A 14,343-nucleotide genomic window follows, 5' to 3' on the forward strand; every position below is an offset into this window, starting at 1 on the left:
TGGTGTCCCTCCATTTCCTCATTATTTTTTCGCTTCACTTTAGAGGGCGCTTTGTTACAAAAGCGCCCTCTAAAGTGCGCTGTCTATTCCTCCTTATTTTTCTCTTCACTTTAGAGTGCGCTGTCTATTCCTCCTTATTTTTCTCTTCACTTTAGAGTGCGCTTCTTTAAGAAAGCGTCATCTAAGGTGCGCTGTCTATTCTAGTTTTTGGCGTAGTGTTTCCATCTGCAAATATCTTGTCGAAATGTCGAACAATCATTTTGTCGAAGTGTCGAACAACACTCATCAACTAAATTGTTAATCTCATGACGTCATTTGTCGAAAGAATCATTCTGCATACTAAATCTCATGGCGTAAAAAACGCATGTATGCACACGGATACGGATGCTAATTTTGACACCCAAAACGGGTATGGGTTCGGACACGAGAATTTTTTCAAATCGAAACACGGGGATGATACTAAAAAGGTAGACCCTCTAACAAATTGATTAAAAAATAAAGTAAGGTAGGTACTCTAAATGCAATATTTGTAGAGTAAAGACGTAATATAGTCGAGAAATGAAAACCCTCTTAACTCTTGTTATACACCGCACCGCTCCTTTTTAATTACGTATCATACGGTTGGAATGAATCAATCAAAAAGCGTGATTCGGGAAGACATGTAGGCCTATCCATTCAAATCAACGGCTGAAATATCGTTCAACGTACGGTAACGATTCATCGATTGCACCGCCTCAAAAAAAAAAGTGGTTACCATGCGTTGTTTTTAGGCTGATCTGAAAGAAAGGAATAACAGTTGAGAACTGAATGGTAGGTGTGACAGTGCGTTAAGAAGTTATTAGTATGCGCCTTTGCTTCTAAATTTTGATCTTATCCTTCTCTTCTCTTCTTCGAATATCTTTTCCTTATATTGCTTCGTAACCTCCATTCTCATTCTTCTACTTTTTTTTCATACTTTTTCACCAACAAGGTTTTCTTCATGCATTTCTTCACTCAATAATGCAATTTCATATTCTATCATATTCAGTCACTCGATTCTTATGAATGCATCTATCAATGTTATTTTAGTTTTAGGGGTTTTATTTTATTTTTGTTCTATTTTAGTCGTCCATTTTAATATACTTGGGCGTTTCTATTGGTTAATAATCAAATTTTCAAATGTTTTGTCCGCATTAGTTTGATGAATTGAATATTAGAGACTAGGGTTTTAATTTTTTATATAATGCATTTTTAATTCTCACGTACTCTTGCTTTTATTATTATTATATTTGGCATCTAAATTTGAGTTTATTAATTTGTATGAACAGGTGTACGTGATGAACAAATTGCATGGAATAGTGTTGTGTTTGTTGGTGTCAACTCTTTTGCTTTCTGCGGTATCATTTGCATCTAGTGATGCACTGAGAAGAATTGGATTGAAAAAGATTAAATATGACCCTAACAATAAGCTTGCTGCTCGAGTTAGATCTAAAGATGCAGAGTTTTTCGGTAAAAAGTATGATGGCCAAAACAATTTGCTTCTTTCCGAAGAAACGGATATTGTTGCATTGAAGAATTACCTAGATGCTCAGTACTACGGTGAAATATCTATTGGGACATCTCCTCAGAAGTTCACTGTCGTTTTTGATACTGGCAGCTCTAATTTGTGGGTTCCGTCCTCCAAATGTACCTTCTCGGTGAGCTTTTGTATGCTCGAGTTCGTATATATAGTTTGAAAATTGAATTAATTGAATGTAATCAGATGTATCGGTGTATGGGTACTAATACATGTTGACACCAGACATGTATTCAATTAGAATTGTTGTTGCTTTAGAGCTAATGAATGTGTGTGTTATATTTTCGTGGCCGTTTCTTGTATTTATTAGCTTCATTTTACGTTTTGGTGCAGGTTGCATGCTACTTCCATGCCAAGTACAGGTCAACCAAATCAAATACATATAAGAAAAATGGTTTGTTTCCCTGTCTTTATGATTTTAAAAATCAATTTTATAATATTTGTGTTACTGCGTAGTGTTCATTACATTTTTCATAGTAGTTTGGAATCTTCCACGGTGTTTAAATAGGAACAAACACGTATACCTCCGGTTCTATTTATAAATGAAAATTTACTTTTTAGATTCATTGAATACTCAATGTATCTGGACTGTGTAATGAATCAAATACATTGATTATTCAATGAATCTAAAAAGTCAACTTTCTCTTATAAATACGACCAGAGGGAGTATTTATTTCCCAAAAAATGAAACAAGGTGAGGTCTTAATATGCTTTTGCCATTAGTTTGGAATTCTACCATCCACCCTTTGGTTATCGGCAATTCCTACTTTTCCGACATATTGTAATTTGTGTTCTTCTATTTTGGGTCACTTGATATTTTGCATTTGTAGACGGAATGCTATCTTTGTTTATAGTATAATATTTATCTTGGCTTCTTCCTGTTATCTAGGGACTGCTGCTGCAATTCATTATGGTACTGGGGCAATTTCCGGCTTCTTTAGCTATGACAATGTCAAAGTTGGTGACATAGTTGTCAAAAATCAGGTAATGCTGATCATTCCTTTTGTTTGTGTCAAAATAAGGAAGGGGAAACTTTGCTTCCTTAATAATATGTTTGATTATTAATCCACATAGCACCTTTTGACGCCTATTAGGAATTTATTGAAGCAACTAAGGAGCCTGGTGTTACCTTTTTGGTGGCCAAGTTCGATGGTATATTGGGACTTGGATTTCAAGAGATATCAGTTGGAAATGCTGTTCCATTGTGGTATGGTTCTATCTAAGTTTAATTTTTGGTTCATCATTTTGTTAGGATTTTATTGAATGAATGGTTGCCTTGCAAATGCTATGTAAGGTTTATCAGACTCATTCAGTGGATGTGACCCTTCTTTGGATCTGTTCATAATGGAAACCTTATACCTCCAAACTTCCATTTTTTGTTAAAAGTTTATTGAATCACCACGTCATTATCGGATCTTACATGTCACAGGTACAATATGGTTGAACAAGGTCTTATTCAGGAGGCAGTATTTTCGTTTTGGTTCAACCGTAAACCAGAGGAAGAGGAAGGGGGTGAGATTGTCTTTGGTGGTGTTGATCCTGCTCACTACAAGGGAAATCACACTTATGTTCCTGTGACAAGAAAAGGATATTGGCAGGTTAATTAGTAAATGTTATTATTTTATACTTTAAATTCTTTTGGGTTTTACCCTTTTTCTCAGATTCTCTGTTTTTTTTTTCAGTTTGATATGGAAGATGTAATTATTGATGGCAATTCCACTGGTATGTGTAGATTACTGTAGGCAGAAACACCAATTTATTTTCCTAGTATATGATAGCATTTTCATATATGGGTCTTGGCATTAATTCCATTGTTTTGGTGTGTTCTTTTTGTCATTTCAGGATATTGTGCTGATGGCTGTTCGGCCATTGCTGATTCGGGGACTTCTTTGTTAGCAGGTCCAACGGTATGAATATATGCCTCTAAATATATGTTGATATTTAGCCTTTTCTTTTTTCAACTGAAAAAAAGGCATTGGCTAATGCTTTTACTAGCTTGTTTCTATCTATGACCATGTGCTTTATTATTGTAGACTGTAATTACCATGATAAACCATGCAATTGGAGCATCTGGAGTTGTAAGCAAAGAGTGCAAGACCATTGTTGCGGAGTATGGTCAAACAATATTGGACCTGCTTTTATCTGAAGTGAGCACCATTTGTAATTTGTTTTTGGCATATCTTTGTTGATTAGATTGTTACCTATGTTCATGGATAGTATGTTAAAAGAATGGTTCTTTTAGAATGAGTTTTCTTATGCTTTTTCTTTACTCCTTTATAGGCACAGCCGAGGAAGATCTGTTCCCAAATTGGATTGTGTGCTTTTGATGGCACTCATGGTGTTAAGTAAGGCCCGAACATATTTTTAATCTATGACTCTGGTCATTGAATCAAAATACTATTGCACTGTGATTAACATTTTACCGGCCTTTCATTTTTTCCACTTTTAGTTTGGGTATCGAGAGTGTAGTAGATGAAAATGAAAGAAAATCATTTGGTGGTTTTCACACTGCTACTTGTTCTGCCTGTGAGATGGCAGTTGTTTGGATGCAGAACCAGCTAAAGCAAAATAAGACCCAAGATCAGATACTAACCTATATCAATAATGTGAGTTAGTTGTCTGAGTGCTGCTTCTATTTGAGTATCCTGTTAACACCTCTTGATTCTCAGCTTAATGATGATTTTGCAGCTTTGTGATAAAATGCCTAGCCCAATGGGAGAATCAGCTGTTGATTGTGAGAATATCTCTTCGTTGCCTGTAGTTTCCTTCACAATTGGTGGAAGAACTTTTGACCTTGCCCCAGAGGAGGTAAAATCCTCAATCTGGTTGATCGCTTTTGCAATTACTGGTCACTATACTTTTGTAGTGTTATCAAAATAAGCTAAGTCTGATCTAGCCTGTGTTTAGTTAAATGTGATTATGTGAGAACTTACTCTATGATTTACAACTTCTATAAACCAAGTCTAAAAATCATAGGGACGTTATTAAATCAGAACATAGTGTGGATCCACAAACATGATACCCATCTAAAATGGTTCGAACTACACTGTTTTATTGATGCAGTAATGTTATGCAGTAGCAATGCACAATCTGCAGTAGTATATTTAATTCATGAATGTTGTTCTGTTTCGTGCTCTCTATTGTCATCAACTCAATCCTCATTCAGTTTTCCATTTGGTTTATTCAGTACATACTTAAGGTGGGGGAAGGTCCTGCAGCTCAGTGCATTAGCGGCTTTATTGCTCTAGATGTTCCTCCTCCACGAGGCCCTCTCTGGTACATCAAATATCATCTCTATTACTTTGACACATTTACATAATCGAAATCTTCTTCTTTCATGAACCTTTCCTTTATTTTCAATTAATTGTGATACACTATGTTGCAATATCATTTTTTTTTATATTAGAGAAACAAAGTCTTTACTTGCCATTCCTCCGGTGATGTATCTGAAATATGATTTTTTGAGATAATTGCATCTATCTAAATGCAGGATCCTTGGAGATATCTTCATGGGACGGTATCACACAGTCTTTGATTTTGGTGAATCAAGAGTCGGATTCGCTGATGCAGCTTAAAGAACAAACGCACTCGTCTCTAGAATCACTCTTATTTGCTATCTTATTGCGAACTTTGACAATCATAAGCTATGTGTATACTAAGGCGTTGTCACTCCCACTTGGATGGACTAAATAGCTTCAATGATTTATTTGTGTCTATGGCCATATTCAGTCCCAATATTATGTATGTGTTTATTGGTATTTATAGGAAACAAATCACAAGTCTTAAAGATTTAAATTTGAAAATTTGTGTGAAAAGTTTGAAAAAGTGTATTCGTGATTTAAATTTAGAAATATTGAATATAAATTCAAAAAAGTTAAATGTATAATTGTTTGAAAGATAAAGTAAATGAAGAAAAATAGCAATTGAGTAAAAAATGCTAAATTTAAAGTGAGATACAAATTGATATATAATTTTTTACAAATTGTTTATTTCTATGTTTTGGATGTGTGAGGAACAATGAAAATGCGAAATTTAAGAATGTGCTGAGTCCTAAAATATTTGATAGGTAAATTAAATTCATCATCTAATAAATAAAACTAGAGAAGTTGAATTCATTGTCGCTAGGAAGTGAGTTGAATTCATCACCTTTATTAAAATGACTGATATGTCAAAATTTATATCACTTATCCTCTTATATTCAATATTTTTATATTGAATATAATAGATATAATTAGTCATTAAGTATTTTAACTTGTTTAAGTTCTTTAATTAAAAAATGTTATAATTTAAACTCTTTTAATTTCACTTTGTTATCCTATCAATTTCTGGAGAAAAAAAAACGTCAGTTTTGATGACATGGTGTGACAACAAGATCATTAGTATAAATTTGAGTCATTATATATAGTTAAAAATTAATGCATTGTTTGAATAGTGTATTAATTTTTAACTACTTTTCTTAATATTTTTCATTAGAAATCGACGGAATGAAAATCGACCAAATAGAATAACAAAAGTGAATTAAGAGACTAATTTATAACGATTTTAAATTAAATTACGACACTAAAATATATATTAAAACGAAAATTATTATTTAAAAATTGCAATTTGTCGATTGGTTACGCCCTTTTGATAATTGGGTACGCGTGGTTCTTAAAAACGACACACATGACAACAAGTGGAAAATAGGAAATGCGTTTGTAACTGTAAATATTACTATATATTTAACTGATTTAGCAGGAATGATTTATTATTGTGAATGATGCTTCATTATTGTATACAATTATTTAGAGAATTAATTAATATTTACACTTATTTTAATAGAGGAGTCTTCGACATGTTTTGTTCGACTCACTCAAAGTAGTATACCACTTTCAATTTTTTATTAGTTCTTAATTTATTATGTGAAAAAGTTGATTAAAGAAATTTGATCCGTTTATCACCATACCTGTTGTAACTTATTCGTGGATAAAATTTAACTCAAGTTACTAAAGATTTTCATCACTAAAATGCTATTAAACTATTTAAAAAGTTGAGAAACAAATATAACTAATTATAAGATCAATTATTTAAATGTTTTTGGGTCTTGAATGTGATGGAAATTCTTTCCAGCGAAGAATATGATGAATTTGATATAAGAAGCTTAGTTTTTTTATCATCTTTTTTCATAAGTAATGGTCATTTTTGTTGAGAAACATGGTTGCATCTAAGAAAATAAGAAATGATTCAATTGTTTAGCATTGATTCAATAATAATAAATTAACTAATTAATAACTACTATATCCAAATATAATATCTAACTCTAACACTCTCCGGATTAATATTTTCAACTTCAAAAGAATAATACAATCTAAGAAAAATAAAAAAATATTGTAGTTCATTAACAAAAATTACAATAAAAAAATCGGCTAAAAAAGAAAAGTTGAGGTCTATAACGATTGTGGTGGAGGTATCTTGCTCATAGAAGTCTTCGACCTATTTTGGACTTTTTAAAAAAAAAATGTTGTCTCATTGGCGTTCACTCTAATTAAATCAATAAAGTCAATCTTGAATCATGAAATACAAATTTTGACTAACAAATTTTAACCACCATGTAATAAAAGCACTGAGAGAATAATAAATGCTAACTAAATATGATATACCGTATAGAGAATGAAAAATGTTAACTACCATAGAGCAGAAGCACAAAGAAAAAAAATGTTTTAACTACTATGTTCTAGAAGTATATAGAGAACAAAAATGTTAGATAAAAAAATATTAAAGAAATCCACGTGGTTACTGCTGATTTTGTACGCGGTTATTAACTAGAAGTTAGTTAGTAATATGATCCTATATAAACGATGTAACACATGTTTGTAAAAATTCAATTCCATTCCAACAATCTCTCTCTCTTTATATATATATATATATATATATATATATATATATATATATATATATATATATATATATATATATATATATATATATATATATATATATATATATATATATTCTCATTTCCATTTTTGTGTTACTATCTTTGTAAGTAACAACTTTTGTTGCATCAAAAATTGGCATTTAGAGTCTGGTTATAACATCAAATTGGACTGGTGTTGATCCATAAGGGAAACACGAGTGAAGTGTGAGGAAAACAAAGCAAAAAAAGAGTGACAAAAAGTTGTAAAGGTTTCTTGAAACTGAAGAAAGATGAACGAAAATGGTGGTTTCTCAACAAATATAATGAATTTGATGGAAGCAATTGGAAAAGGTGGAGTGCCCTAATGAAGTAATTGTTTGGAGCCTAATACGTGCTTGAAATCATGCAGTGAGGGTATGATGCAGATCCAACTGATGCTCAAAGAACCACCTTCAAAGAATCAAGAAAGAAGAACTGCAAAACTTTGTTCTACATTTAGAAAATATAGATTCTTACCATTTTGAAAAGATCTCAAAGGCCACAAAATTAAATGAATCATATGATGTGTTAGAGAAGTATCATGATGGTGGAGAGAAATTGTAACAAGTAAAGTTACTGTCACTAACATGATGGTAACCACAGTCAGACTTATACTAGCTCTTGTATATATTCACAGGTGGAATTTGCATCAACTTGATGTCAATAATGCCTTTTTTACATGGTGAGTTACATGAGGATGTTTATATGATAGTTCCTAATGGTGTTACATCCTTCAAGCCAAACCAACTATGCAAGTTGATTAAGTCCTTATATGACCTTAAACATGCTATTAGACAATGATATGAGAAGTTAACATCTAATCTTTGTTGGAATTAAACTCAAAATTTTGAGTAATTCCGAGTTAATCTTGATGAACAAGATTCAATCAACCGATCGAATTTTCATTTGTTCTTCACCCTTCACTCGAGTGAATAAACCAACCTTGGTTGCAAGATTGTATTGGTGTACGATGATGATGAAAACAAGAAAAGAAGATTAGAGTTTAACGGAAATTGGGGAAGAAGATGATTTATGTAGAGTCTCTCTCTGCCCACAGCCTGTGGAAAATCTCGTTAATTTTTCAACTGTAAGTGATTACAAGATTGTTATGAAAATAGGGGTTACTCCCTCTATTTATAATTGAGCTAGCTTGCTCCTTAAGCTAAACCCAAAAATTACAAAGGACCAAAATACCTATTTTGGTCTAAGTCAAAATCCTATGTTAAGCAACCTGCTTCGACACTTCGACATCTAATACAACTCGACGCACAGTACATGTTTCAACACATCCTTATTTCTGTCGAGCATTGTCTACTTCAACATAAGGAATTACAATTCAACACACCACCTAATTCGTTGTGTCTAAGCTATCTACATTCATCATAAATCTTAACTTCTTAAACACTTTGACCTGGACTCTTTTCGTCATGATATCTACGATCTAATTCTCACTTCTGCAGTGTTCAAAGTTCACCTTCGCTTCTACTGCATGCTCTCGAAGATAGTGGAATCTCATTTCGATGTGCTTGCTTCGTCCATATGCTATCGGATTCTTCGTCAGATTGATAGAAGACATGCTGTCGATCTTCATGGTAATTACTCCATGATTCTTCCTTGTAATCTCTTCGACCAAATTCACCATCCAAGTTGCTTAACATGCACAAAGAGAAGCAACTATGTACTCTACTTCACGCGACGACAATGCCACTACTGGTTCCTTTCTTGAACTTCAAGCAACTGGTGCACCACCTAGCATAAACACGTAGCCAGCTGTGGATTTTCTATCCTCAGCATCACTACACCAACTTGAGTCGGTGTATCCTACTAACTTGCATTATTTTCCTTCATCAGCTGCAGGAAACAAAATGTTGTAGTCGAGAGTTCCTTTTAGATACCTTAGTATCCTCTTCGTCGCTGCTAGGTGTGATACCTTTGGCTTATGCATGAATCTGCTCACCATACCCACACTGGATGCTAGACCAGACCTTGTATGACAAAGGCATCAAAGTTATCCAATGAGTCTTTTGTACTGTATTGGATCAACATCATCTTCATCCGTTTCTTTCGACAGTTGCAATCGGGGCTCAGCTGGAGTCAAAGTTGGATTGCAATCTTGCATCTCAAATCTCTCGAGTATTTCACCTGCATATCTTCTTTATTGCATCATCAAGCCTCTACTACTCTTGTAGAATTCAATGCCAAGGAAATATGAGAGATTTCCCAAGTCAGACATTTCAAACTCCCCACTTAGGTCACGTTTGAAGTCTTCGATCTCCTTCTTGCAATTTCCTGTTATCAACAGGTCGTCGACATAGAGACATAGTATAAGCAAATCACTATTGACTCTTCATACATATACTTCATGCTTAGTTGTGCACTTCACAAATTTCTTCTCCCTTAGAAAGCTATCTATCTTCTTATTCCAAACTCTTGGAGCTTGCTTAAGTCCATACAGGGCTTTATGTAGCATGTATACCTTGCTTTCTTCGCCATGTTTCACAAACCCAACTGGTTATGTAACATAAACTTCTTCATCTAAGGCGCCATTCAGGAATGCACATTTCACATCCATATGACATGTGTGTTAGTTGTTCATGTTTTCTAGACTAACAACCAACCTGATTGTTTTGATCCTAGCAATAGGTGTAAAAACTTCATCGAAGTCGATTCCTTCCTTCTGCAGAAATCTGTTCGCCACAAGTCTTGCCTTGTGTCGAGTTACTTCTACTTTGGTATTCAACAAGTGACCAGGTTTCATTGTCTTCGATGGACTTCAATTCATCATTCATTTCTTTCACCCACTTTGACTCGTTCGATATTTGCATAGAAAACATAGTTTACCAGCTCTCCTTTATCATCGACCACATCATCTGATGTAATCACACATTGTTGCAACCTTACAGGCATATGTCTTATTCTTTGAGGTCTGCTTGTGCTTGCTTGACCTATGGCTTCTTCCTGTCGAACTTCTCTTTCAACTTCAATTGCTGGTTCTTCACATAAGATTCTCACTGAATCCTTCTTGACATTTTCAATTCAATTCCATTCCTTATGCTCATTTATGATCACATACCTACTGATCACTACTTGCTTGTTCACTGGGTCGAATGATATCCTATTAGAATCATCTGAATCGACTTGTCATCAAGTTTTCATCTCAACTGATCAGGCACATGTCTATGTGATATAGATCCAAATACTTTCAGATGACTCAAGCTAGGCTTGACACCAGACTAACATTCTTCTGGCGTAATTCTTTCTAGCTTCTTCGTCGGGCATCTGTTCAAAATATATGTTGTTTTCGACATAACTTCTCCCCATAATTCTTTAGGTAGAAGCTTGCCTTTCAACATACTTATCACCATATTCATGATGGTTATATTCTTCCTTTCTACAGTTCTATTCTACTGTGGAGTATAGGGTGGCACCACCTCATGCACAATCCCTTCTTTTTCATATAGCTTTTCAAATTCTTTTGACACATACTCTCCACCATCATCGGTCATCAGAATCTTGAGCTTTTGACCGTTTTTATTTCGACCATAGATTTAAACTTGGCAAATACCTCGATCACTTCACTTTTCTTCTTGATCAAGTAAGTCCATAATTTTCGACTGAAATCATCTATGAATGTGACAAAGTATTTGTTACCTCCAATCAAATCCACCTGGATAGGACCACACACATAAGAGTATATGACTTCAAGAGTTGCCTTCGACCTCCTTCCTGCATCTTTGCTGAAGTTGTTCTTGTGCTGCTTCACCTGCACACATTCTTCACACACTTCACTAGGAATGTCAATTCTGGTAACCCTAAAACCATATTTATTCTTTTCAGATCTCTGATGTCTTTGAATTTGAGATGACCAACTCTATAGTGTCATATCCACTCATCCGTGCTAGTCGCAAGGCACTTGTGCTCCATCACATTAAGTCCAACCCTGAAGGTTCTATTCTGAGACATAGGGGCTTTCAAGATTAACCTTCCACCTGAGTCGAGAAATCCCATCATCTTGTCTTTGATCGACACTTTGTAGTTCTTTTCCACCAACTTCCCTATGATGAGAACTTACTTTCCATGCCTGGTATGTACAATACATTGGAAATTACTGACCTTTTGCCATCTTTTCTCATAATCAGAACATCACCAATACCTTCAGCTTCTAGAGTATTGTCGTTTTCAAATTTTACCATGTTCATCATTGAGGGTTTCATGTTGACAAACCAATCTTTCCTACCAGTCATGTGTGATGAGTATCCTGAGTCCAAGTACCATTGGTCATGGAATTTTTATTCATCTCTTGTTATGACCATCAACAACATTCTTCTTCTTCATGCTTTGTAAACTTTGCATTAGCTTCCTGATTCTTCTGTTTTTCAGGACAATCACTTGAGTAATGACCATGCTTCTGACACTTAAAACACTGAATGTGAATTTTATCAAGTTTTTAACCACCACTTCTTCCTCTACCTACAACACCGCCTCTTTGGTTACTTTGGCATGAGGGTCTTCTCTGATTCGACAAACCTCCTTCTTGCTGATTTCGATCAATCGAATTGTTGTAGCCTCCTCTACCTTTATTGTCGATCCACTTCCCTTTTCCTTTCTTTTCTCTTGTTGATTGCGCCTGCAAAGCCACATCACTCTTCGACTTTCCTGCATCTCTTTCATCCATTCTTTGTTCATGAGATTCAAGCATCTCTTGAAGATCTTCCTCTGTCAATGATGATAAATCTTTCAACTCTTCTATGGCTACTACCACGTGGTCGAACTTCGGAGCCAACGACCTCAAGATCTTTGAAACAACTAATCTTGATGTCAACACTTCCCCACATATCTTGATTTGATTCACCATTTTTGTAACCCTAGTGAAAAAGTCAATTATATTTTCATTGTCTTCCATCTGAAGCAATTCATACATTCTTTTGTGAGTTTGTAACCTCGCCTCTTTCACTTTGTCTCTGCCTCCAAACGATTTTTCAAGAATTTCTCATGCTTCTTTCACTGATTCAACATCACTAACATTTTCAAAATTGTCAGAATCGACACATTGATGAATTATAAAGAGAGCTTTATAATCTTTCTTCTTCAATTCTTTGTGTGCAGCTTTTTCTTCATTCGTCACGTTTGTTACAAGTGGTGTCACTCCCTCAATCCCAAGATCCTAAAGATCTTGATAAAAAAGACAACATTTATCTACTTGCACCAATTCTCATAATTCAGATTCTTCAAAATTAGGAGACTCGCGGGAGAATGCTCGTTCAGTTGATTCATCACCATCGTGTTTTGCTTCCCACGAATCGCTCAGCCAGGGCTCTGATACCAGATATTGGAATTAAACCCAAAACTTTGAGTAATTCCGAGTCAATCTTGATGAACAAGATTCAATCAACCGATCAAATTCTCACTTGTTCTTCACTCTTCACTCGAGTGAATCTACCAACCTTGGTTGCAAGACTGTATTACTGCACAATGATGATGAAAACAAGAAAATAAAATTGAATAAGAAAGAAGATTAGGGTTTGATAGAAATTGGGGAAAAAGATGATTTTTGCAGAGTCTCTCTCTGCCCACAGGCTATAGAAAATCTCGTTAATTTTGCAACTGCAAGTGATTACAAAGTTGTTATGAAAATAGGGTTACTCCCTCTGTTATAATTAAGCTAGCTAGCTCCCTAAGATAAAGCTCAAAAATTACAAAGATCTAAAATACCTATTTTGGTCTAAGTCAAAATCATGTGTCAAACAATATGCTTCGCCACTTAAATGTTGAATTAAAAGTCCTAAGGACAATTTGTGTGAAAAGTTTGAAAAAGTGTATTTGTTAGAAATTTCAAGAAGTTAAATGCATGGATAAAGTAAATGAAGAAAAATAACCATGGTGCAAAAATGTTGAACTAAATGTGTGATATACATTCATATATTTCTCACTATTTATCTCTATGATTTGGATGTGTGACTAGTAAAAAATAATGTGAAGCTTTGGTCTACAAACCAAATTTATGATATATTATGTACATCCATAATTGTTGTAATAGTTATTTCTTGTAATTTAGACATTCATTTTGTTACGAGGGCTTATGTCATCTACTATGTTTTTACGTGTCTTTAGTTTTTAAATTGTTTTTATGTGTCTTTAAACTATTTTAAATCTGTCGAATTTGGATTTAAGAATATGTTTAGTGTATAACACTCTTAATCTGTTTTAAATCTGTCGAATTTAGATTTAAGAATATGCTTAGCGTAAAACACTTGATAGTCAAGTTGAATTCATCACACCTAACAAGTGAGTCAAATTCATTAGAAACAATTAATATCTTAAAATATATTTGTTTTTAAAATGTAATAAAAACAAAATGAAAGACAAAAATATTTAATCATTTTTTTTAATTATCTTTAAAAGAGATAATAAATTGGTGCTTAAATTGAGAAATAAAAATTATATATTAAAAAATTAAATATTAATAATCATAAAAATCTTAAATTAAAAAAGAAAAATCATATATTAACTAATTAAAATTTAAAAATTATTATTATTTTAATAACCATCAAAATTCAATTTTATATTACATTAAATAAATTTATAATAAAAAAAAGACAAAATTGTTTAATTAAAAGAGTTGATTATTTTTAAATGAGATAATAAACTTGTACCTATAATTATTTACGTATATAAAAATATTTTAATTAATAATTTATTTTTTCGTATATAAGTTTTAATTTAAATTTCTTCTTTGATTTGACATTATTTTTAAAAATATTTGAACAATAATAAACTTGTTTTCGTGCATAAATTTTAATTTAAAATTTATTTTTTGAAGATCTAGTTAAAAATCTATTTTAAAAAAAATCAA

The 14,343-nt window shown here is 33.3% G+C and overlaps 1 protein-coding gene across 5 annotated transcripts; it reads left to right on the top strand.

Moving 5' to 3' along the window:
- The first annotated feature begins 648 nt into the window (after nucleotides 1–648).
- Nucleotides 649–5,350, top strand: LOC127138347 (aspartic proteinase). Of its 5 annotated transcripts, none has more exons than XM_051064771.1 (14): nucleotides 649–810; nucleotides 1,308–1,676; nucleotides 1,889–1,949; nucleotides 2,445–2,539; nucleotides 2,650–2,762; nucleotides 2,985–3,153; nucleotides 3,238–3,277; nucleotides 3,398–3,462; nucleotides 3,589–3,702; nucleotides 3,836–3,900; nucleotides 4,005–4,161; nucleotides 4,244–4,363; nucleotides 4,743–4,831; nucleotides 5,046–5,350. In XM_051064771.1, exons 1-14 carry the CDS (start codon nucleotides 808–810, stop codon nucleotides 5,128–5,130), a joined length of 1,545 nt encoding a protein of 514 aa, XP_050920728.1. In that variant the 5' UTR covers nucleotides 649–807; the 3' UTR covers nucleotides 5,131–5,350. The 5 variants fall into 5 exon arrangements, with proteins under 5 accessions (XP_050920728.1, XP_050920731.1, XP_050920730.1 ...); XM_051064774.1 differs by having other exon boundaries at nucleotides 681–704; XM_051064773.1 differs by having other exon boundaries at nucleotides 766–841.
- The last annotated feature ends 8,993 nt before the right edge of the window (nucleotides 5,351–14,343 follow it).

This window comes from Lathyrus oleraceus, chromosome 4 (assembly GCF_024323335.1).
Source record: "Lathyrus oleraceus cultivar Zhongwan6 chromosome 4, CAAS_Psat_ZW6_1.0, whole genome shotgun sequence".
Classification (NCBI taxonomy): Eukaryota; Viridiplantae; Streptophyta; class Magnoliopsida; order Fabales; family Fabaceae; genus Lathyrus; species Lathyrus oleraceus.